The sequence below is a fragment of the Bactrocera oleae genome, chromosome X (genome assembly GCF_042242935.1).
Source record: "Bactrocera oleae isolate idBacOlea1 chromosome X, idBacOlea1, whole genome shotgun sequence".
Taxonomy (NCBI): domain Eukaryota; kingdom Metazoa; phylum Arthropoda; class Insecta; order Diptera; family Tephritidae; genus Bactrocera; species Bactrocera oleae.
In genome coordinates, this window is record NC_091541.1 from 28,934,752 (window position 1) to 28,958,375 (window position 23,624).

Consider the following 23,624-nt stretch of genomic DNA (forward strand, 5'->3'; position numbering starts at 1 on the left):
TTATTTTATGAAAAACCTAAAATGCTTAGGGACGATCTATATTCTGTCCGTTATATATGAGATAACTTCAACCGATTTTCGCAGTATATTTCACGTAACGTGTTCAGTTATTTTTAGTAAGATATATATACAGCTAATAAAACTCACGAAGTTCATTATATTGTATATATGTGGCGATTCTTTACAAACTAATATCAGAAAAAAATCAAACCATCATACATTGCCATCAAATTGAATTCACATATTATTCATAAGCAGTTTAAAACCAAAAGTTGATCTCTGAAACTCGTAAATATAATATATCTCACATATTGACCGATATTTTTAGAAAAAGTCAACCATAGGTACCGTGGTGTGTTGGATGTGGTTATCATCTGATTTCACCTATTTTCACAATTAATTAGAAGAACTTGTTCTCACTAAGTTTGGTTGAGCTAGCTCTAGTGGTTTAAAATAGTATATACATATATTTAGATGGGTGCAAGAAAGAACTAATTTTTTTTTTCGCTTCGTACACTGAAATATTGGTTGATAGACACCTCTAAGAAAGGGTCTCTTAGTATGAGCTCTTAATTGTAACGGGAAGGTCCTCCGCCTAATGGTTTTGTATTTTTTTATTTTTTACTACAGTATCCCCCGCTTGATGTTCCTACTTATTTAAATCTCGGGGTCGATCAAAAATATAATATATTGCAAACAAAATACGTGTAAATTTTCCCGCTTAATTGAACCCGGCTAATTGCTTTCCCCGCATAATTGGTTAAAAATATGTGTTTTTGAAAAAAATATACCTTTAATTTCTTTCCGTTAATTGCACTAAAAACTTTCGTTAAAAAAATTAACCTGACATTGCCGCACATATATATTTCGCAGAATTGTGATAAGCAGCAGTTGGCATCTCTGCAGAGCAATTGAAAACATACATATGATTATTGGTGAAGATATTATATTTTGGAGGGTGCTGATTTGACCTCTGATGCTAATGTTGAGGAGCAGTTCTCGAAAGTTTTAAAATAGATACAAGAACTTCAAACATATTTTTATTTAAAAAACAAGTTTTTGTGTGAACTAGGGAATATAGAACCGCATGTTATTTCTGTAAATTTAACTATATACAAAAAAATTACAGACTTCGTAAATTAATTTTAAAAATGTAAGCAACGATCACCAAATGTGTGAATGCAAGTACTGCATATATATACAATGATATGAATTTTGTTGTAGCTTAAGTTTATATTATTTTTTATAACAATGATATGGGAAATATGCGTGGTTGTAATCCGATTTCACCTATTTTCGGACTATAACAGATTATTTGGTTAAGCAGATCCCAAGATATGGGTTTCACCTAAAAGTAGGCGGTGCCACGCCCACTGACTAATTTTGAACGCGGTTTCTATAAAGTCATCTCATACCATCCCAAAGATAAAATTTAATGTCTCTGGCGTGTTTAGTGCTTGGTTTATCGCGCTTTTAGTATTTTTTAACAGTACCGTTATATGGGGAGTAAGCGGGATTGTCACCCGATTTCACCCATTTTCACAGTGTCGATAGAAGTGCTAAAAAAATTTATTCTCAGTGAATTTTGTTATTATAGCTTCAGCGGGTTGGGATATATGGGACCACGCCCACTTAAAAAAAACTTTTAATTACAGATGCCCCTCCTTAATCTGATCCTGTGTACCAAATAACAGTCTTGTATCTTATTGCAAAGCTTAGTTATGGCAATTTATTTTTGATCAATGGTATTTTGTGGGCGTGGCAGTGGTCCGATTACGCCCATCTGCAATACCAACCCTCTTACGGTACCAAGAAACGTGTGTACCAAGTTTTATAAAGATTTCTCAATTTTTACACAAGTTATAGCTTGCACGGACGGACGGACAGACAGTCACCCGGATTTCAACTGGTCTCTTCATCCTGAACATTTATATATACATAACTCTATATCTAACTCGATAAGTTTTAGGTGATACAAACAACCGTTAGGTGAACAAAACTATTATACTCTGTAGCAACAAGTTGCGAGAGCATAAAAAGTATAGAATAGTACTAATTGAATAAATATTAGTTGAAGCTTTTAAAATAATATAAATAATATCAATATGTGTTTAGTAGGTAAGCGGATATTTATTTCAAAATAAAAATGTATGCCAAATTTTGTGAAAACACCTTGTCAAATAAAAATTATTTCCATATTTTCATACAATGACCGATCAGTTTGTATGAGAGCTGTACGCTATAGTTGTCCGATCTAAATAATTTCTTCGAAGCTTATACCGATATCTTGAATAATAATCTGGGCCAAATGTGGTAAAGATATCTGGTCAAATAATAAAGTTTTCCATACAAGTTTTACCATTTACTGCTGCCATAACATTTACCTCGAAAAAATAAAAAATACTCACCTCTCTAAACAATGCTCGATGTCGTTCACGAAAATGTGATGAGCGCATTGGATATGTTCTGGGTATACCGGTACTTTGGTCGTCGTCGAAGTAACTGCTGCTATGCGCAAAGGTTGCAAGGGATCCGCTGTTGCCATTTGGCACTACTAACAAAGATTGGAATTTTGAATGATGTTATATTCAGAACTTAATTGTAATGAATGTCCTTCACACTAAATATAAAACATTTGAATTTCCTTAGCAATTAGTGTGTTTGTCTTTTTTTGAAAAAAATCATATCACTCTTATTGGAAAACCCTTTATATGCTATATAAACTCAATTAAAGAGACAAAATTTAATTCATTGAGCGCATGAAAAAAATTGTATTAGGAATATGAGATTTAGACCCCAGACTGACTTCATACATATTTAGCGCTAAGTCATATACTGTTTGGGATATCTACTAGATTTCAATGAAAGATGATACAAATTGATTAACATAAATGGTTAGAAGTCAGCTGGAAAGTCGGAAATCACTGTAAAGAGTAGGGCAAGGGGATGGCCTAGACTGAATGCATTAACTTTTTCAATTACTCAAGTATATATATGTTTGGGGTAATTCGTGGACCAATTCCACACACATTTTCAGACATATCCAATATTATGCGTTCACTTAATTTTACTAAGACTTTTTTACATATTGACCGATATATAAACTATAAATTCAACCGCATGTTTGAAATTTATGAGCGCGAGGGGTAGTATTGGCGCGATTTTACTCATCTTTGGCACAAAAACACAATATTATTATTTAATAAATAAATAAAAATATAAAATTTATGATCCGTTTTCGACAATTTTTGGACGTGAGATCATACACGTTAGATTAACTTTGTATGCATCTTCTCAGCAAATGGTTGATTTAGCTTCAGCGGTTGGCAGATATGTACATTAAACCATTTTAACACATAGGTGTCCCTCGCTACCGTCATCCCTTGTAAGAAATTACAGTTTTGTATCTTAATTTAGTGCAAAGATATGGTCCTTCATGTATTTTCGCTTAGTGGCACTTTGTGGGCGTGGCCATGGTCCGTTTACATCCATATGCAATATCAACCCTCCTAAGTGTGACAAGGTTCATTATGATGTTTCAATTTTTACTCAAGTTTTCGTTTGCACGGACGGACAGGCAGAGAGTCACTCGGAATTTAACTCGTTTCGTCACCGTTCGTGCAAACGATTACTTGGGTAAAAAAGTTATCCTGATGAAACTTGCTATACATACACATTTAACGGTTATGTTAAAATTAAACACTACAGCCAAAATGGTTCAGGAAGGCTTCATTGAAGTTGGACAATGGACGTGGCACCGCCAATCTTTAGCGAAAATCCGATATTTATCAGTCTTCTTTCTCCTAATTCGGCGCATAACATTAATTAGACTTCCTTATATTACGTTGTGAGAATGGAAGAAATTGAACCAAACATAACAATTTTAAATATCATTCTTTACAATATATAAAACTTGCTTAAACAATGCCCTTAAGATATTTCATACTTGTACGTATACAAATTGGATCGGACCATAACTTTTCGAGCACCACGTACCGAATATGAAAACCTGAGTGTATGTGGTTGGTTTTATATCGAAAATATCGTTTAATCTGCAAAATATATTATTGAAATTTAGACATAATCTTTTTCTGATAACAATGCGCCCTTGTTTCTAGCTTCCATATACCAAATACAAGTATAAGAGTTTCGAATTTCTGGGCGGGTTTATACTATATATATCGGTCAAAATGTGAGTCATCTTTGACTAATTTTAGATTATGAACTCATTCTGTTTCATTACTCCATTTTGCTAAGTGTCCAAAATATTTATATTAAAAGCAACTTAAAAGTTCAAAGTCATCTGGAAAGTTGGAGGATTGTATTAATTTTTGTCATTACTCAAGTATACTCGAGAACATAATTCCACACAAATTTATGAAGGCATAAAGTCAACTAGAACAAGTAAGGAAGGGCTAAGTTCGGATGTAACCGAACATTTTATACTCTCGCAAAGTTAAATGGTATATTCGTTTGAGACTTCTTTATATATTTTAATAATTAGAAGTAGGAATTGTTGCCTTAGTTATTTACTTTTCACTCACAGTGAAAACAATTACAGCAATTTATAAACTAAATTTACTCAAATTATGAGAAATCGGTCTTGTGCTTTTTGTGTACGCTTATAATTGATTTTATATAGAATGTATTACAACTGTGTTGAGAAGTATGAAAAGAAATCGTTTTTGGACAATGAATAACATTTTTTATTTATTATATCGATATTATTATACATGTTTAGCTTAAAAATAATAAATATTAACAACTTTAAAAATGATATAATATTATTATATTAATTTGTATATAATATTTACAATATTAAACATAAATTTTTGTAGAGATTCTTATACATATATCCAAATTATATTTCTTTTTTCCTTAAACTATTTAATTTCTATCATATATTTATACAATAATGTACATATATCCAAATTATATTTCCTTTTTCCTTATACTATTTAATTTCTATCATATATTTATACAATAATGTCATATATAATAACAAATTATATATATAATTTAAATTTTCTTAAGTTTCTTATAAACTACTGTTAAAATTCTTATACCATTCCAATTCGATTATATTTGGAAAAAAAATGAAGAACTATTGCACTAAGTCTGAAAACTTTAGTTCGAAATAGAGACACAAATACTGTCATGATAGCTGTGTACTGTCTCAAAAGTAATTGCATTTACACGGGAAGGATCCATGTTTGAAAATGCCCAATCAATTTGTGTACCGGCAGGTGTAGTTGAATATTCTGCACCAAGCAGGGAACTAAAGTTTTTTTCTTGAAGCAGATTTCTTATTGCAGTCCCTGTAGACATTAAACAAATGTTAAAATCTCCAACAATTAGCACATTTTGATTGCCTAACTCAGAAGTAAGGACTTCCTGAAGTTCTACAATTAATTGTCTGATAGAGAAAGCTGAATTTCTATATAGAACCAGAATATTAATATTGATACATTTAAACAAAACCGCTTCTAAAACTTTGCGGCCTGAATAAATTTTCTTTACAGTCTTTGATTCTATAGAGCAAGCAATACTATGCTTTGTATATATTATAATGCCCCGTTTATTTCTGTTGCTTGTTTCTGTGCTATCTATCCTCAGCTCGTTAATTGGAGTAAATCCTGGTATATCAAAACTTTCGCAAGGATAACTCCAAGTCGCTTTTTATACAATATCATTATTGTGAGCGTGAAGACTCTGAACATTATCGAATAAAATTTGATGTCCTGATGTTCGGGAAATCATAAAATTGAAACTTGTTGTCAAAGCTTTATTTGTGTTCAATTCCCTCAGTTCCCTAAATACGGAATCCCCTCAGCCGGAAAAACTGGAAACTGATTTCTTTCAATTGAAATTTGTTCATTTCTTTTATATTGAAAATATTTAGAACTTTTTCAATTGGTGTCCAAGAACTTTCTAGAGGATGAGGCTTTATTGATCGTGCGATCAAACCAACAGAAGGTTCCAAAATTTAATCCACAGAATTGTTGGAAAGGAACATTGGAAATCAATATGCATAAGTTGTCCAGCTGCCCCATTAACCAAGCCATCACACGTGTTTATGTTCACTGTAATCATATATTTGGCGGAGGTTTTTAGTGTCAATTCATAGGGCAGTCCCTGCGTTTCAGAAGTTTTGAAAAGTTTAACTCTTTCCAAAATATTATCATTTTCATTTATACCAATTCCTTTAGCTGAGTCTTTTGCAGTTGAAAGGAAAGCTTCTGTTGGGATCCGGCTGAGCTTAAGAGCATTGAAATTATTTGTCTCTTCATTGGACCAAAATAAATGTATGGCATCATCGGGAACTTCTTCGAAATTAACTACTCGAGTTTCAATGAGTGATACCAGATACCATATGATATGATTTAATGCAATTGCAAAGGCCTGATCCTCCCGTTGTCTCATTATCTCTGTTAATTCAAAGTATTTAAATAACTCCCACAAAGGGGAACCAACTAAAGTGCTGTATGCATCATTGGGATTAGGAGAGAATATCCACCTATCTCCAACAGGTGAGAGTTGCTTCAAATCACCAAACACTATGATCAGTATACCACCGAAGGGGCTGTCTGTTTTGAAAATTTGTTTTAATCTCGCATAAACAGAGCTAAACATAGTAGCACCTACCATCGATATTTCATCAATTATGAATAATTTTAAATCGATAAGTCTGGAATACAATGAATTAACTGTGTCATTGCTAAGTGGCCTCAACTCTCTATTCAACTGATTAACAGGTAAAGAGAATATTGAATGAAGGGTCATTCCACCTATATCGAATGCTGCTTTACCCTTAGGTGCGCAAAGAAGAACTTTTAAGGAACTTGGATTAGATCCAGGTGTACAATTGTAACGATGGTTAAGAGCTTGATATATTGCAGATATCTAACGACTCTTTCCTACACCTGCACCGCCGCCAATGAACTCATAAAATGGGAGATTTGTTTTTAGGTGGTGCATCAAATGTGTCAAATAGGTTCTTTGCTTAGTATTTAGACTTTGAACTAAAGAAAATAATTCCTCACCTGGAATTAAAGTGGTTAGTTTAATAAGTCTAATATTGCAATCAGATTCAGTGCCATTATTTGTTGAATCTTCGCCATGCAAGTCCAGCAAATTTATATATGGATTTATTTCTGGAAGTGCCAACACTCTGAACTTATTTTCCACTATAGGTAGTACATTTTGAGCACCTTCCTCTAAGTCTATTTCATTATAAAGACTTTCTAGAACATTTTCAAGTTCTCTTTGCTCTTTGCTCAAAAACATCATATTCTTTGATTTTCTTCAATTATAATATGATGTGTTATGCAAGTCTGCTCATTATCGTTTTCAATGAGATCTTTCTGTTCATTCCGCCAAGGATAGTAAAGCATTAACATTTCGCGAAATACTCAACTCTTTCCAAATCTGGGTTAAACCTTCTATAACCAATAATTCAAGGTTTGGTACGTTTTTTCACAAAACCGCTACCGTCTTTAAGAGGCATGACAACCCCGATTCCTGGTAAATTATCGTCTTCGCTCTCTTCTTCTTCATGATCACTATCTTGTGCTCTACTACTAGATTTAAAATATTTATACCTAGATGAAAAATCACCTAAACAAAGAGTTTCTAACTGATCGGATCTTTGAACATAACGGTCTAAAATACCGGCTACGAATATTTCAGTCGAACCTGAAATAAGGCTCTGAAGTTCCGCGCTAGGTTTTACCATTCGAATACGTTCCTTAGGTCGAGAGGTATTTATAAATATTTCTGCATTACTTGCTTCCGAAAGATGGAGCCCAATGCAGCACTATACTGCTTCTTGTGCAGATATTTCTGTGCCTGATATAAATTTGTGACCTATATGTTTAAGTTTTTGCTTAATAGTATAATTTCCAGCATTAACTTCTGCTATAGCTTCAACCAAGAGCCTAGAAATTCCCCTGTTAGACTTGTTAATATAATTAATTATATATGAACAGCAAGCATATGCATCCAGTATATATTGCATATCCATATTTGCTCTATTGAGTTCCAAAATCAGAGGATTATAAGCGTTTATACAACGATCCTGTAATTTTCTGTTTAGAAAAATTTTGGGTTTTGTTAAACTTGACCTAAGGGCTAACAAATAGTCATCAAAAGACATATTTATTCTAATATCAGACAGGAAGTGTTCAAAATCGTTTAAATTAGAAATGTATTCTGTAGTCATATTTGAATTTAAAACGTTTTGAATTTTGAAAAAGTTTTCCTTGTGTCTTTCTGAATTTTGACTTGTTTCTGTAAGTGGTAACAGTATTTGCGTTGAAGGCATTGGTGAATATGGTATACCAAAACGACAAAACTGTTGTCCTCTTATTTCCCTAGTACAAGACCGATTGTGGTTATGCTTTTGATAACCCAAATAATTTTCTAAATGGCTGATCGAACTATCGGTAGAAATATAATTGTCAATAAAACTAATGACATCAGGGAATGTCTGAGGATCTTGAAGGTTGATCCTTCGAGCATTATTAAGCCAATACATGCCATGTACATGCGGAGAACCTCTCTGTTGAAACTCCACTCTCCAGTAGAAATTTGTAACAAAATGCTCTCCAAAAATGCCGGCGTTATCTTTAAAAAACTTAAGAATTTGTCGATAGCACAAGTAACCGCGTCTGACCGAATTAAGCGATATCTATCTTGGGTTGTTAAACTGTTGGCTTCCTCTTCCGAAATATCATTAGAATCAACAGTTTTAGAGAGGATGACCAAAAGCTCAACCCACTGAGATTCTGCAGCCGATAAAGTGATAAAGAAGGTTGGAAGCCCAAATTGGCGAATCATAGCGAGTGCCTTTTTCTTTTCAGCTTCCCAGTGCGCAGGTAAGGATCTAACGCCTTTCAAAACCTTGTAACCATCATCGTGTTGAATCAAGTTTTGAACAAAGTTTTCGTTTAATAGATTTTGGGCCGTAACTCGGTTGCGATCTGAAAACTTTCTAAGGCAAATGGATGTACTATTCTTAATTTGTAGCAGTTCTAATTTTTTGTAATCATAGAACAACTTTGGAATGGTACACGCTCTTCTGTCAAAACGGCGAATTTCAGAACGTATTATCTTGCTATACGTTTCAGAGCATGTACGCTTCTGCCCAACATATATTGTTCCAAATGACAACTCTTCTGAATTATTATCTTGAATAATGTCAATTGGTCTTTGTCCTTCACCTGGCGCTATAACTAAACGGTTATAGTCTAAGTTTTCTACAGGAATATTGTCCAAAAGAGTTTCTTGACCGCCTGGATTTAGCTCTGAAGGCAAAAGACCCGTGGGAATATTATTACCTGAGGGATTATCATGAGAATTTTGTGCCGCATGAAATGATTGAACCAATCGGGAATCCTCTGCAGATGCAACAAACGGAACTTCTTCTTGGTTATTAAATTCTAAAATCCAGTTTTCATTAATATGTATATTGTGCTCACGATGCAGAGGGGTATTCACTAAGAACTGCGAAGCTTCCATAATCTTTGCGGGGCGTATGGTATCGATCATGTAATCATGATTGTATTCCAAACGCCTTCTTAAGAGAATTTGTATAACATGAGCCTCATCAAAGGACCTTGGTAGAGATGTCACAATATTGTTAACAGAAATTGGTATATTAACAACAGCACCTTTGAGCAAACTCTGACCTTGATATCCTAACGGACGGATTGTCATAAAAGGCAATCTAGGCATTATGAGACATTCTTCAATTGGGGTTAAACCTTTCAGAAAATCCGGTATTTCAGGAAAGTCTAGACCGTTAGCTAAACATATTTTTGAAACGTTCTTTTTAACAATCGAATTTTTGCAAGTAGCACAAAAATTGTAATTTCCATCTTCTGAAGGAAATTTTTGCATTAAAAAGAAGGCAGATGCAGTATTCTGGTGACCTTGCGCAATAGTTTCGAAATTTAATTTGCGAACTTGGTGTGAAAACCATAAGCCGCCGCAGCAAGTACATATTTCAGTAGGGCCCGTATTTATATTTTGGAAATAAATGTTTTTGAAATCTGTTAAATTGCCACTATTATCAGTTTCTATAACAACATTTTCTCTCGTTAATCGGATTTGTTGGGACTGCCCTTGGTTTTCAATTTGTCTATTGAGTGGGTTATCTCTGCGAAGGCGAACTTGACCTTGGCTAAGACGTCTCTGATTCAAAATTTCTTCTCTCATACCCCTCCTACTAAGCTGTCGACGTTGTGTTTCTCTATCACGCTCCTCTCTCCTTATTTCAGGATTTCTTCTTGCATGTTCCCCTTGCATTTGATCACGAATGCGCTCTAAGGAGGACTTCTTGCGCGAAGTTCTCTATGATCCCTGATGTTCCTACTTTGTTCATCATAACGTACCTCAGGATTTTCTCGACGAGATCTATGACCTCGAGTATTTCTTTTTTGCTCTTCAGAGCGAATTTGGGGATCTTGCCGCCTTGTTCTATGTTGAACAGTATTTGCAACTTGCTCAACAGATCGAACCTCGGGGTCTTCACGCCGAGACCTATGACCTCGAGTATCTCTTATTTGCTCTTCAGATCGAATTTGCGGATCTTGTCGCCTTGTTCTGTGTTGAACAGTATTTGCAACTTACTCAACCGATCGAACCTCGAGGTCTTCGCGACGAGATCTATGGCCTCGAGTATATCTTATTTGCTCTTCGGAGTGAATTTGGGGATCTTGCCGCCTTGTTCTATGTAGAAGAGTATTTGCAACTTGCTAAACAGATCGAACCTCGGGGCCTTCACGCCGAGACCCATGACCTCGAGTATCTCTTACTTGCTCTTCAGAGCGAATTTGCGGATCTTGCCGCCTTGTTCTATGTTGAACAGTATTTAAATTTTGTTCAAAAGATCGAACCTCGGGGTCTTCACGCCGAGACCTTTGACCTCGAGTATCTCTTATTTGCTCTTCAGAGCGAATTTGGGGATCTTGCCGCCATGTTCTATGTTGAACAGTATTTAAAACTTGCTCAAAAGATCGAACCTCGGGGTCTTCACGCCGAGACCTTTGACCTCGAGTATCTCTTATTTGCTCTTCAGAGCGAATTTGGGGATCTTGCCGCCTTGTTCTATGTAGAACAGTATTTGCAACTTACTCAACCGATCGAACCTCGAGGTCTTCGCGACGAGACCTATGACCTCGAGTATTTCTTATTTGCTCTTCAGAGCGAATTTGTGGATCCTGCCGCCTTGTTCTTTGTTGAACAGTTTTTGCAATTTGCTCAACAGATCGAACCTCGGGGTCTTCACGCCGAGATCTATGGCCTCGAGTATATCTTATTTGCTCTTCGGAGTGAATTTGGGGATCTTGCCGCCTTGTTCTATGTAGAAGAGTATTTGCAACTTGCTAAACAGATCGAACCTCGGGGGCTTCACGCCGAGACCCATGACCTCGAGTATCTCTTACTTGCTCTTCAGAGCGAATTTGCGGATCTTGCCGCCTTGTTCTATGTTGAACAGTATTTAAATTTTGTTCAAAAGACCGTAGCTCGAGATTTTCCCGATTGGTTCTATGTTGATTTGTATTGATAATTTGTTCGGACAGACGTACATCGGAATCTAATCTACGATTAGCGTGACTTATAGCATTTTGTGACTATCTCTATATAAAGAATTTGCACGAAGAACTCTCATACGTCTTCTATTCTGAAGACGACTTAGTAATATAGATTTTCTACTTAATCTAGGTATAATTAATTAATAATAAATGGATTAATATATAAAATACTTATAGATAATACTTATATAATTCAGTCCGTCCGGGTGTTAAAAGTTGGATCCTAGGTGCTGCTCTCTTTCACTGTAATTCCTTGTAAGTCCTTGCTATGACTCCTTTCCTGTTCCGTGTATAGGTACTATGGTATACTGGTGCACATATGTATATGCGTTTGCTCGCCACTGTATATAATACGGGTTTGCTGGTCACTGTATATAATAATACTTTAAACACTATATAACTAATACACTAAAATTAGTTTGAATAAAGCACTTTGCTGGTAAAGACATCTAGTGAAACTGAAACTACAAACACAGTGTACTGATATTTATTATACTCTTGCAACATGTTGGTACAGCTTACGTACTTTTGTATATCTATAAATTACTTAGCTATTCACTAACATAATAATACATAATATTTAGTTATTTATATTTTAGAAATTAGTAGTTTATTATAGTAGATTTTCTTCTTTCTGTCTTAATATCCAAACCTTTCATAAGCTGCCAACGCCGCTAGGTAAAAATGTAATTTTCTTGAGTTTACAGTTCACCTCATGACCTTCATATTAAAATGTGTCGCAAAACTGAAATAATAGACAGTAGCATGTAAACCGATGGAGTCGCAGTTTATCTATAACCACATAAAAAGGGTCTTTACCCCTACGTTGCTAATATTTATTTCATGCAATTTTTTCTAGAAAGATTTTTTTGCTCTATACAAAGTCCAGCACTCTAAGAAACTATTTTAGCATTGTTGCCTGGTATATTTTATAATAAGTTCAACATGATGGCTGAGAAAATATACCTAACCACTGATTATCACCAAATATTAGAAGAAATATATGTATATAGAAATCTATATCTATCACTTTAGGTGATGCAAACAACTCTTTGGTGAACAAAACTATACTCTGTTGCAACATGTTGCGAAAGTATAAAAATGTTGCGAAAGAATTCAACATTCATTACTCGATTATTATTTGGTATCTTATTAACTTATGTTATTGATCATAGATTTATTTTGTGTCAATACTATTTTTTTCTCCGAAATGTTAACTTTTATAAAAAGAAGCTATTTAATTCAAACATGGTATATGTGATATAAACTGAACCAAAGGGGTCAGATTTAATATGTGGGGTATATGAGGTTTCTGTTGTACCAGAGGAGCGGAAATCAGTATATTAGGGTTATAAGGTTTAAACAAAGTCTAGACCAATTTCATTCATATGCAGCGATATACATTATTTTTAAGAAAAACTGTCCATTTAATTTCTTTAAATTATCAACTGGACGAAAAAATTATACCATAAGTAGTACATGTGAGCTGGGAAAATCAAAGACCAGAAAATTCCTCCAAACCGTATATTAAAAAATGTTGAATTAAACATCCATTATTAAATGATATCGTTATTAAATTACAATCAAATTTTGTATCTTCTTGACTTATATTAAAGGCCATTAACTTAGTCTCAGTTTTATTGCTTGAAGTGAAATATACATAAGTATGAATGTGATATTAACTCCATCAAAGTGGCTAAATTTGCGAGAGTATAAAAATATAGAATGATTTAACTTACAAACCTCATTCAAAATATTAAATGTTTCATATCATCGTTTAACAACTTTGTAATTCAATTATTTGTTACATACTTTATATATATTTAATTAATAACACATACAATTTTATATATTATGGTAATTTTTGTTTGATATCACATCTTCAAAAATGTGTATCAATTATTTCCAAATTTAGACACTACTTGTAGTTTATTTTTTATTTAGTCACATTAATGCGTGGCTAAGTCTTCTAAATATTTGATATATTTTTTCACAGAGTGCGTATGTTGCCGCGATACAACGATCGATCTCGGTCACCAGTTTTCGGCCGAGTAATTAGCAGAGAACCCATTATTCCCCCACGTGTAAATATTGGTCATTATCAACGACATTACGGTGTTGACGGAAGTAATTTCGGCGGTTCATCTTCCCGCATCTACGGAGCTGAAACAAAAGGAACACCCTCTTATCAAGGTGGTGGTGGTAGCTCTCGTCGTCCGTCAAAATATCGTCATGTGGGTTCTAACAATGCAGCTAGTGGGGGTAATGGTGGAAGCTCGAACTCTGTGAATGTGCAAGGAAGCTTCCAACGTTTGAAAGAACTGATTTGGACGGAGCGCGCCAAGGAGCTGACGCAACAGCGCAGGGCAGAAGAGCTGGCCGCACGTGCTGCCGTTCTTAAAGAGATCACCAATGGTCAAAAGCAAGTATTCTTTACAGTTACATACATTTTAAATTTTATTTAGATCATTAAAAATGTATATATAGAAATTTTAAAAAATGTTACCTTTGTCTTCCCATTTTCGACGAATGGTTCGAGCATTTTGACTGGTAATTGTAACCTGAATCGAAGCGCGATTGTCCGCATAGACTTTAGACTTTACATAACCCCACAGGAAAAGTCTAACGGTGTGAAATTACACGATCTTGGTGGTCAATCGCCTGCCCCAAAACGTGAAAGTATATGCTCACCGAAATTATCTCTCAATTAATCCATTGATTGATGCGATGTGTGGGAAGTGGTGACGTCTTGTTGAAACCAAATGTCGCCGAGATCAGATCGGTTATCATGGCGCGATAAAGGTCGCCATTGATTGTTACGTTCTCACCGACATCATTTTTGAAAAAATGTAGACCGAATTCACCAAACTGTGGTGAAAATTACAGCTCTTGAATCTCTTCAGGTTTCTCTATGTTCCAAATGTGGCAATCTTGCTTGTTTACATACCTATTGAGCCAGAAATGTGCCTCATCGCTGAACAAAATTTGGCTCGAAAACGTCGGATCTTCTTTGAACTTTTTAAGAGCCCATAGAGTGAAGCGATGTCTTTTGGGAAGGTCGAACGGCTTCAGTTCTTGCACAAGCTGTATTTTGTACGCTTTCAATATAAGTCCTGATATTAGTTATATGGGGTCTAAGGAAATTTTGCACCCAATCCTTTTCATTTTAGGCACAAAGATGCACCGTTATTAGAAAAATAAGCTCTCTCAATTGTATTAAGATAAATCACATATTCGCCGATATATGCAGAATAAAGTCAGCTAGTTTTTCGATAATCATTCTATTTGATATACAGAGGCTTAAGAAATTATAGATCCTATTCAACTTGTTTTTGACAAATGTTCCGTATAAGAACTGGGGTCTACACATTCGGTATCTGGGGACTTGAATAGTTTGGATTTGATTTGAAACTCAGAGAGCATCTTTTTCTGTTAATAATATGTAGTAATGCCAAAAACAGATAAAATCGGGTCAATGCTACCCTTATCTCCCATATACCTAATATAGAATTTTCAAACTTCCTGTTGGCTTGCTTACTGCAGGGTTCCACCAAATGTGCTGCCCATTTGTTTGAGCATTTGGTATAGTTTATTCAATTAGCTACTTTCCAACGCTTGGCGAATCAAAGACAGATATTAATTTATTAACTCTAAGAGGAAAATACATTTTTTGTTTTTGTACAGTTGAAAATTTTGTGCAAATTATTTCCAGTTAGTGAACAAAAGTTGAAATCAAATTATTATTAACATTTTCACAGAAAATGAGATGTCAGTCTAAACCTAAATGTTTGTTGAAAAAATGCAGATGTAAATGTAAACATAACGTTGTCGTTGAAAACTTCAATTGCCATTTGATTAAGACATTAAATTTTATTAAATATTAAAAGTTTATGTACTGAAATATTAATTTTTATTTTTTAACCTTTTTTCTATTTAGTATTCAATCCTCGTACAAACATTCCTCAAAATCGGAATCCCCTTTAATGGATGAGAATCGTAGCCCTGATCGAGATATATATCAGCATTTGAATGATGATCGCATGTCTATTGCCACTGGCCAAGCGCGCTATATTGAGAACAATTACGGTAGTAAGAAAAACGGGAATATATATTTAAGAAACAGTAGCAACAATGACAATAATAAGCGTAAAAACGCCAAAACTAATTATAAAGGAAATAGTAGAATAGCCAACAGTAAGGATGGAGTTAAAGAGGTTGGACTTTATGTGGCAGCAACAGGCGCAGGAACTTCTGCTGTGCGTAGCTCTATGATAACAAATAAAAATCGAAACATCAAAAATAATGATAAACCAAGATCTTTGTTAGTAGTGCCAAATGGCACCAGCGGATCCCTTGCAACCTTTGCGCATAGCAGCAGTTACTTCGACGACGACCAAAGTATCGGTATACCAAGAACATATCCAATGCGTCCATCACATTTTCGTGAACGAAATCGAGCATTATTTAGAGAGGTGAGTATTTTTTATTTTTTCGAGGTAAATGTTATGGCAGCAGTAAATGGTAAAACTTGTATGGAAAACTATTTTATTTGACCAGATATCTTTACCACATTTGGCCCAGATTATTATTCAAGATATCGGTATAAGCTTCGAAGAAATTATTGTCATCGGACAACTATAGCGTACAGCTCTCATACAAACTGATCGGTCATTGTATGGAAATATGGAAATAATTTTATTTGGCAAGGTGTTTTCACAAAATTTGGCATACATTTTTATCCAAATCATCTCCACAATCTCCGAACAAATTGTGCAAATCGGTGCAGCAGAAGTTAACGTTTTTTCTTGCATTTTATATAATTCAGTCACTAATCAAGTCATGGTCTTACACTAATTGCACTATCTATGTTAGAACATTTAACACTTAGTTGTTGACCTCATGTTCAGTTTCGAAAACGTATAAATGAATAATTCACGTTTGTAGAAATTTCGTTTCAGCACAGACGCGAGTATTTGAAATAAATATCGGCTTACCTACTAAACACATATTGATATTATTTATATCATTTTTAAAGCTTCAACTACTATTTATTCAATTAGTACTATTCTTTTTATACTCTCGCAACTTGTTGCTACAGAGTATAATAGGTTTGTTCACCTAACGGTTGTTTGTATCACCTAAAACTAATCGAGCTAGATATAGAGTTATGTATATATAAATGTTCAGGATGAAGAGACGAGTTGAAATCCGGGTGACTGTCTGTTCGTCCGTCCGTCTGTCCGTCTATCCGTCTGTGCAAGCTGTAACTTGAGTAAAAATTGAGATATCTTTATGAAACTTGGTACACATGTTTCTTGGTACCGTAAGACGGTTGGTATTGCAGATGGGCGTAATCGGTCCACTTCCACGCCCACAAAACGCCATTGATCAAAAACAAATAAATTGCAATAACTAAGCTCCGCAATAAGATACAAGACTGTTATTTGGTACACAGGATCACATTAAGAAGGGGCATATGTAGTTAAAATTTGTTTTTAAAGTGGGCGTGGTACCGTCCCTAATAGGTTTACTGTGCATATCTCCTAAGCTGCTAAAGCTATAATAACAAAATTCACTGGAAGCAAATTTTTTTAGCACTTCTATCGAACTGTGAAAATGGGTGAAATCGGGTGACAACCCCGCCCACTCCTTATATAACAGTACTGTTAAAAAATACTAAAAGTGCGATAAACCAAGCACTAAACAAGTCAGAGACATTAAATTATATCTCTAGGATGGTATAAGATGGCTTTATAGGAACCGCGTTCAAAATTGGTCAATGGGCGTGGCACCGCCCACTTCTAGGTGAAAACCCATATCTTGGGATCTGCTCAACCGATTTCAACCAAATTCAGTACATGACACTATTTTCATATCTCTATGTTATAGTGGGAAAATGGGTGAAATCGGATTACAACCACGCCTATTTCCTATATAACACCATTTTAAATTATATTTGATTCTTTCCCTTTCCAGTATGCAAATCAAGCTACAATGATTGTATCGGGGTAAAACTTTGCGTGAATAATACGTTTCAAGTATGCCATCTTGTGACCAAAAATTATCTAAATTGAACCCAAACTGTTCAAGCCCCTAGGTACTGAATATGTGAACCCCAGTGCCTATAGTTGACTTTTTACCGAAAATATCGGTCAACATAGAACAAGGCGGCAAGATCCACAAAGAAATCTTAAACGAGTATACCATTTGACTTTGCGAGAGTATAAAATGTTCGGTTACATCCGAACTTAGCACTTTCTTGCTTGTTATTATTCTATTTATTCAATAAGTATTTCGTTTTAGTATACTTGTATGTAAGTATAAGTACCTACATCATTAGTGGCTAACGCACCAAACATTAGTGGCTAACATCCCGATGTTGGGAGTATGAAAATAGAAATAGACTTTTAATTTTTAATCTTAAACAGTTTGGATGAAAATTGAAAATTTTTATTATTTTATATGAATGTGTAGGTTTGCCGACCAGTCTTTTAGAGCAGTGAGCGGCAGTCCATTGCACGTGGGCATTCTCTGAGTATGCTTTGAGGATACGTGTGGTCCACAGTCTTGCGACAGTTATTATACTGTTGAAATTAGGGATAAAGGGATGTCCAACTTATTCCAATATAATTATTCTATATTGGACTTTTAATATATGGATAAACTATTTAAATCCTTTTTTGTAATTTTATGGTATATTAAACCAACTGACTTTTGAACTTTGAATACTTATTAAGTTAACTAAAGTATTTGCTTTGAATTAATACAAGTTTTTTTTATCAATTTGTATCGAAAATTGATACTAAGAGGCATGACGTCTCAAAATATTTCATCACATAAATTTTAATTTCGCGTTTTCTTTAAGTTTCATTGTTTTCCAATTTTTGTTAGTGATCTTCAACAGCGGCAATAAATCTCTCTGTTCACATATTTTTTGGTAGGATTGCAATCAGTCCATCTTTTCCTATTGCTAAACATCAAAACCTACTGAACTCAGGTGTGTAGTGTGTCCATTCCACACTACCAATCGGTACTGAAAAATGCCTGTCATTTTCGGGGCGCTGATCAACGCATTGTATTGATACGCCGTGTTTTTGAGCACCGTGAGGTAAGGCCGTCGACAGCAGGTACTCACGTTAAACACATCGGACGTTGAACTCAGTCAAATGTCAAAGCATCTCTGGCAGTGATAAGTGCCAAACTTATTCCAGTGTGAGAGCAGCTCAAAATTTGCGTTTTTTATAACATGTTCCATTATAGCCAGACCGGACAAAATAATAATTTTTGGGAATTTGAATTAAAATACCCAACATTTATTAAGATTAAATATTATTATACATGTATCCGTTAAACATATGCAGAAGCTAACTAAACCTTTTTTTGTGATTTTGAAATATATTAAAACAATTGATTTTTGAACTTTCAATATTTAATCAAAAGAATAAATGTATTAGCTCTCAATTATAAACATGTTTTTTATAATTTTCAATTTAAAATTAATACTACTAAGCATGGCACTGCAAAAGATTTCATCACATACATTTCAATTTCGTGTTTTCTCTCATTTTCATTGTTTTCCAATTTTTGTTAGTGATCTTCAAACTCAGCAACAAATATCTCTATTCACATATTTTTCTATAGGAATGCTATCTGGTCGTCTCTCATTTCCCAATTGCTAAACGTCAGACCTGCTGAACTTTGACAGTTGCCTGAATTCAGGAGGTTTTGACGTTTAGCAACTACGCTCTCATTTCCAGTGTAAACAGTAATAAACTTTAGGTACTCAACTCTAGAAAATTGCAGGGTATTGTGTAAAACGTTTTTTGCTACTTTTATGGCAATTAGGGTGTCGTGCTAGTATTTAAAGTACTTAAATATTTTTAAACTTTACTAAATATTATGTAATGCAAATTTTTACGTTATTAAGATATTATTTTGAATTATTTTGCTTATTTGTGTATATAATATAATATGTTTCAATTTAATTCTTTTATTCCACAAAATCATTAGTACTAAATAAAATGGAAATTTTTTTGCAGGTTTTTTTTCACGGTTCTTAATTCCTATAAAAATACTGGAAACCGTGGCGGCAAAAATTCTGAATTCCCCTGCACGTATGAATAACTGATCATATGTGCAACTGGCATTTCAGAACAAGAACAAGAAATTTTTATCTTATTGTAAATATTTCCGAAACATTCCTTCTATCGCATCACCGAATTAAAGTGTAAAAAATTTAATCATTTATATTTAATTATAAATTAAAGAGGATTTTAAGGCTACCATGTTATACATAATCCTTATTTCGCTATATTAAATGAAATTTTGTAGTTTTATGAAAATTATTGGTAAGTCTAGTAAAGGCGTAAGCCATCGATAGTAGAAATTAACTATCGGTAGTGAGACAAATATAAAACAATCAATACTATCGCTAGTCCCATCAATTGTTTTACAGCTCTACTACGCAGCGAGCAAGACATGCGAGGAATGCATATACACTCGCCCGAAAAATTATCCGTACACCTCGACAGGAAAACAATAAACTGAGAAATTTGTGATCAAATAACTTATTATGTATAAAAATAGTATCCAAAAGTTTTATTCAGTATTTTTACTACACTTTCCATGAGTTTTTTTTTTAGACATACACTTTAAAAAAAATTTCACAGAACAAAAACAAAAGCTGCTAAAGCTATAATAACAAAATTCACTGGAAGCAAATTTTTTTAGCACTTCTATCGAACTGTGAAAATGGGTGAAATCGGGTGACAACCCCGCCCACTCCTTATATAACAGTACTGTTAAAAAATACTAAAAGTGCGATAAACCAAGCACTAAACAAGTCAGAGACATTAAATTATATCTCTAGCATGGTATAAGATGGCTTTATAGGAACCGCGTTCAAAATTGGTCAATGGGCGTGGCACCGCCCACTTCTAGGTGAAAACCCATATCTTGGGATCTGCTCAACCGATTTCAACCAAATTCAGTACATGACACTATTTTCATATCTCTATGTTATAGTGGGAAAATGGGTGAAATCGGATTACAACCACGCCTATTTCCTATATAACACCATTTTAAATTATATTTGATTCTTTCCCTTTCCAGTATGCAAATCAAGCTACAATGATTGTATCGGGGTAAAACTTTGCGTGAATAATACGTTTCAAGTATGCCATCTTGTGACCAAAAATTATCTAAATTGAACCCAAACTGTTCAAGCCCCTAGGTACTGAATATGTGAACCCCAGTGCCTATAGTTGACTTTTTACCGAAAATATCGGTCAACATAGAACAAGGCGGCAAGATCCACAAAGAAATCTTAAACGAGTATACCATTTGACTTTGCGAGAGTATAAAATGTTCGGTTACATCCGAACTTAGCACTTTCTTGCTTGTTATTATTCTATTTATTCAATAAGTATTTCGTTTTAGTATACTTGTATGTAAGTATAAGTACCTACATCATTAGTGGCTAACGCACCAAACATTAGTGGCTAACATCCCGATGTTGGGAGTATGAAAATAGAAATAGACTTTTAATTTTTAATCTTAAACAGTTTGGATGAAAATTGAAAATTTTTATTATTTTATATGAATGTGTAGGTTTGCCGACCAGTCTTTTAGAGCAGTGAGCGGCAGTCCATTGCACGTGGGCATTCTCTGAGTATGCTTTGAGGATACGTGTGGTCCACAGTCTTGCGACAGTTATTATACTGTTGAAATTAGGGATAAAGGGATGTCCAACTTATTCCAATATAATTATTCTATATTGGACTTTTAATATATGGATAAACTATTTAAATCCTTTTTTGTAATTTTATGGTATATTAAACCAACTGACTTTTGAACTTTGAATACTTATTAAGTTAACTAAAGTATTTGCTTTGAATTAATACAAGTTTTTTTTATCAATTTGTATCGAAAATTGATACTAAGAGGCATGACGTCTCAAAATATTTCATCACATAAATTTTAATTTCGCGTTTTCTTTAAGTTTCATTGTTTTCCAATTTTTGTTAGTGATCTTCAACAGCGGCAATAAATCTCTCTGTTCACATATTTTTTGGTAGGATTGCAATCAGTCCATCTTTTCCTATTGCTAAACATCAAAACCTACTGAACTCAGGTGTGTAGTGTGTCCATTCCACACTACCAATCGGTACTGAAAAATGCCTGTCATTTTCGGGGCGCTGATCAACGCATTGTATTGATACGCCGTGTTTTTGAGCACCGTGAGGTAAGGCCGTCGACAGCAGGTACTCACGTTAAACACATCGGACGTTGAACTCAGTCAAATGTCAAAGCATCTCTGGCAGTGATAAGTGCCAAACTTATTCCAGTGTGAGAGCAGCTCAAAATTTGCGTTTTTTATAACATGTTCCATTATAGCCAGACCGGACAAAATAATAATTTTTGGGAATTTGAATTAAAATACCCAACATTTATTAAGATTAAATATTATTATACATGTATCCGTTAAACATATGCAGAAGCTAACTAAACCTTTTTTTGTGATTTTGAAATATATTAAAACAATTGATTTTTGAACTTTCAATATTTAATCAAAAGAATAAATGTATTAGCTCTCAATTATAAACATGTTTTTTATAATTTTCAATTTAAAATTAATACTACTAAGCATGGCACTGCAAAAGATTTCATCACATACATTTCAATTTCGTGTTTTCTCTCATTTTCATTGTTTTCCAATTTTTGTTAGTGATCTTCAAACTCAGCAACAAATATCTCTATTCACATATTTTTCTATAGGAATGCTATCTGGTCGTCTCTCATTTCCCAATTGCTAAACGTCAGACCTGCTGAACTTTGACAGTTGCCTGAATTCAGGAGGTTTTGACGTTTAGCAACTACGCTCTCATTTCCAGTGTAAACAGTAATAAACTTTAGGTACTCAACTCTAGAAAATTGCAGGGTATTGTGTAAAACGTTTTTTGCTACTTTTATGGCAATTAGGGTGTCGTGCTAGTATTTAAAGTACTTAAATATTTTTAAACTTTACTAAATATTATGTAATGCAAATTTTTACGTTATTAAGATATTATTTTGAATTATTTTGCTTATTTGTGTATATAATATAATATGTTTCAATTTAATTCTTTTATTCCACAAAATCATTAGTACTAAATAAAATGGAAATTTTTTTGCAGGTTTTTTTTCACGGTTCTTAATTCCTATAAAAATACTGGAAACCGTGGCGGCAAAAATTCTGAATTCCCCTGCACGTATGAATAACTGATCATATGTGCAACTGGCATTTCAGAACAAGAACAAGAAATTTTTATCTTATTGTAAATATTTCCGAAACATTCCTTCTATCGCATCACCGAATTAAAGTGTAAAAAATTTAATCATTTATATTTAATTATAAATTAAAGAGGATTTTAAGGCTACCATGTTATACATAATCCTTATTTCGCTATATTAAATGAAATTTTGTAGTTTTATGAAAATTATTGGTAAGTCTAGTAAAGGCGTAAGCCATCGATAGTAGAAATTAACTATCGGTAGTGAGACAAATATAAAACAATCAATACTATCGCTAGTCCCATCAATTGTTTTACAGCTCTACTACGCAGCGAGCAAGACATGCGAGGAATGCATATACACTCGCCCGAAAAATTATCCGTACACCTCGACAGGAAAACAATAAACTGAGAAATTTGTGATCAAATAACTTATTATGTATAAAAATAGTATCCAAAAGTTTTATTCAGTATTTTTACTACACTTTCCATGAGTTTTTTTTTTAGACATACACTTTAAAAAAAATTTCACAGAACAAAAACAAAAAAAGCTCACATAATGAAACAGAAAAAGTATTCGTACATTTTGATTATAATTAAATATAATTAAATTATTTTGGAAAAATTTAATATCCTAATAACTAGTAGGATAGCCCTTACGTTTTAGGACCTCGGCAAGTCGATGTGGCATTGAATGAACTAGTTTGGATGTGTCATGATTTGTAATTTTCGCTCATTCATTTATGATCACATTTTT

The 23,624-nt window shown here is 33.9% G+C and overlaps 1 protein-coding gene across 5 annotated transcripts in view; it reads left to right on the forward strand.

Moving 5' to 3' along the window:
- LOC118683427 (uncharacterized) overlaps positions 1-23,624 on the forward strand; it is a 134,675-nt gene that overhangs the window by 30,058 nt on the left and 80,993 nt on the right. For all 5 annotated transcript variants that reach the window (XM_070112295.1, XM_070112294.1, XM_070112297.1 and 2 more), the window contains 2 exons: positions 13,594-14,019; positions 15,535-16,069. In XM_070112295.1, coding sequence (XP_069968396.1) covers positions 13,594-14,019; positions 15,535-16,069 — 961 coding nt within the window. The remainder of the gene's footprint in view (positions 1-13,593; positions 14,020-15,534; positions 16,070-23,624) is intronic.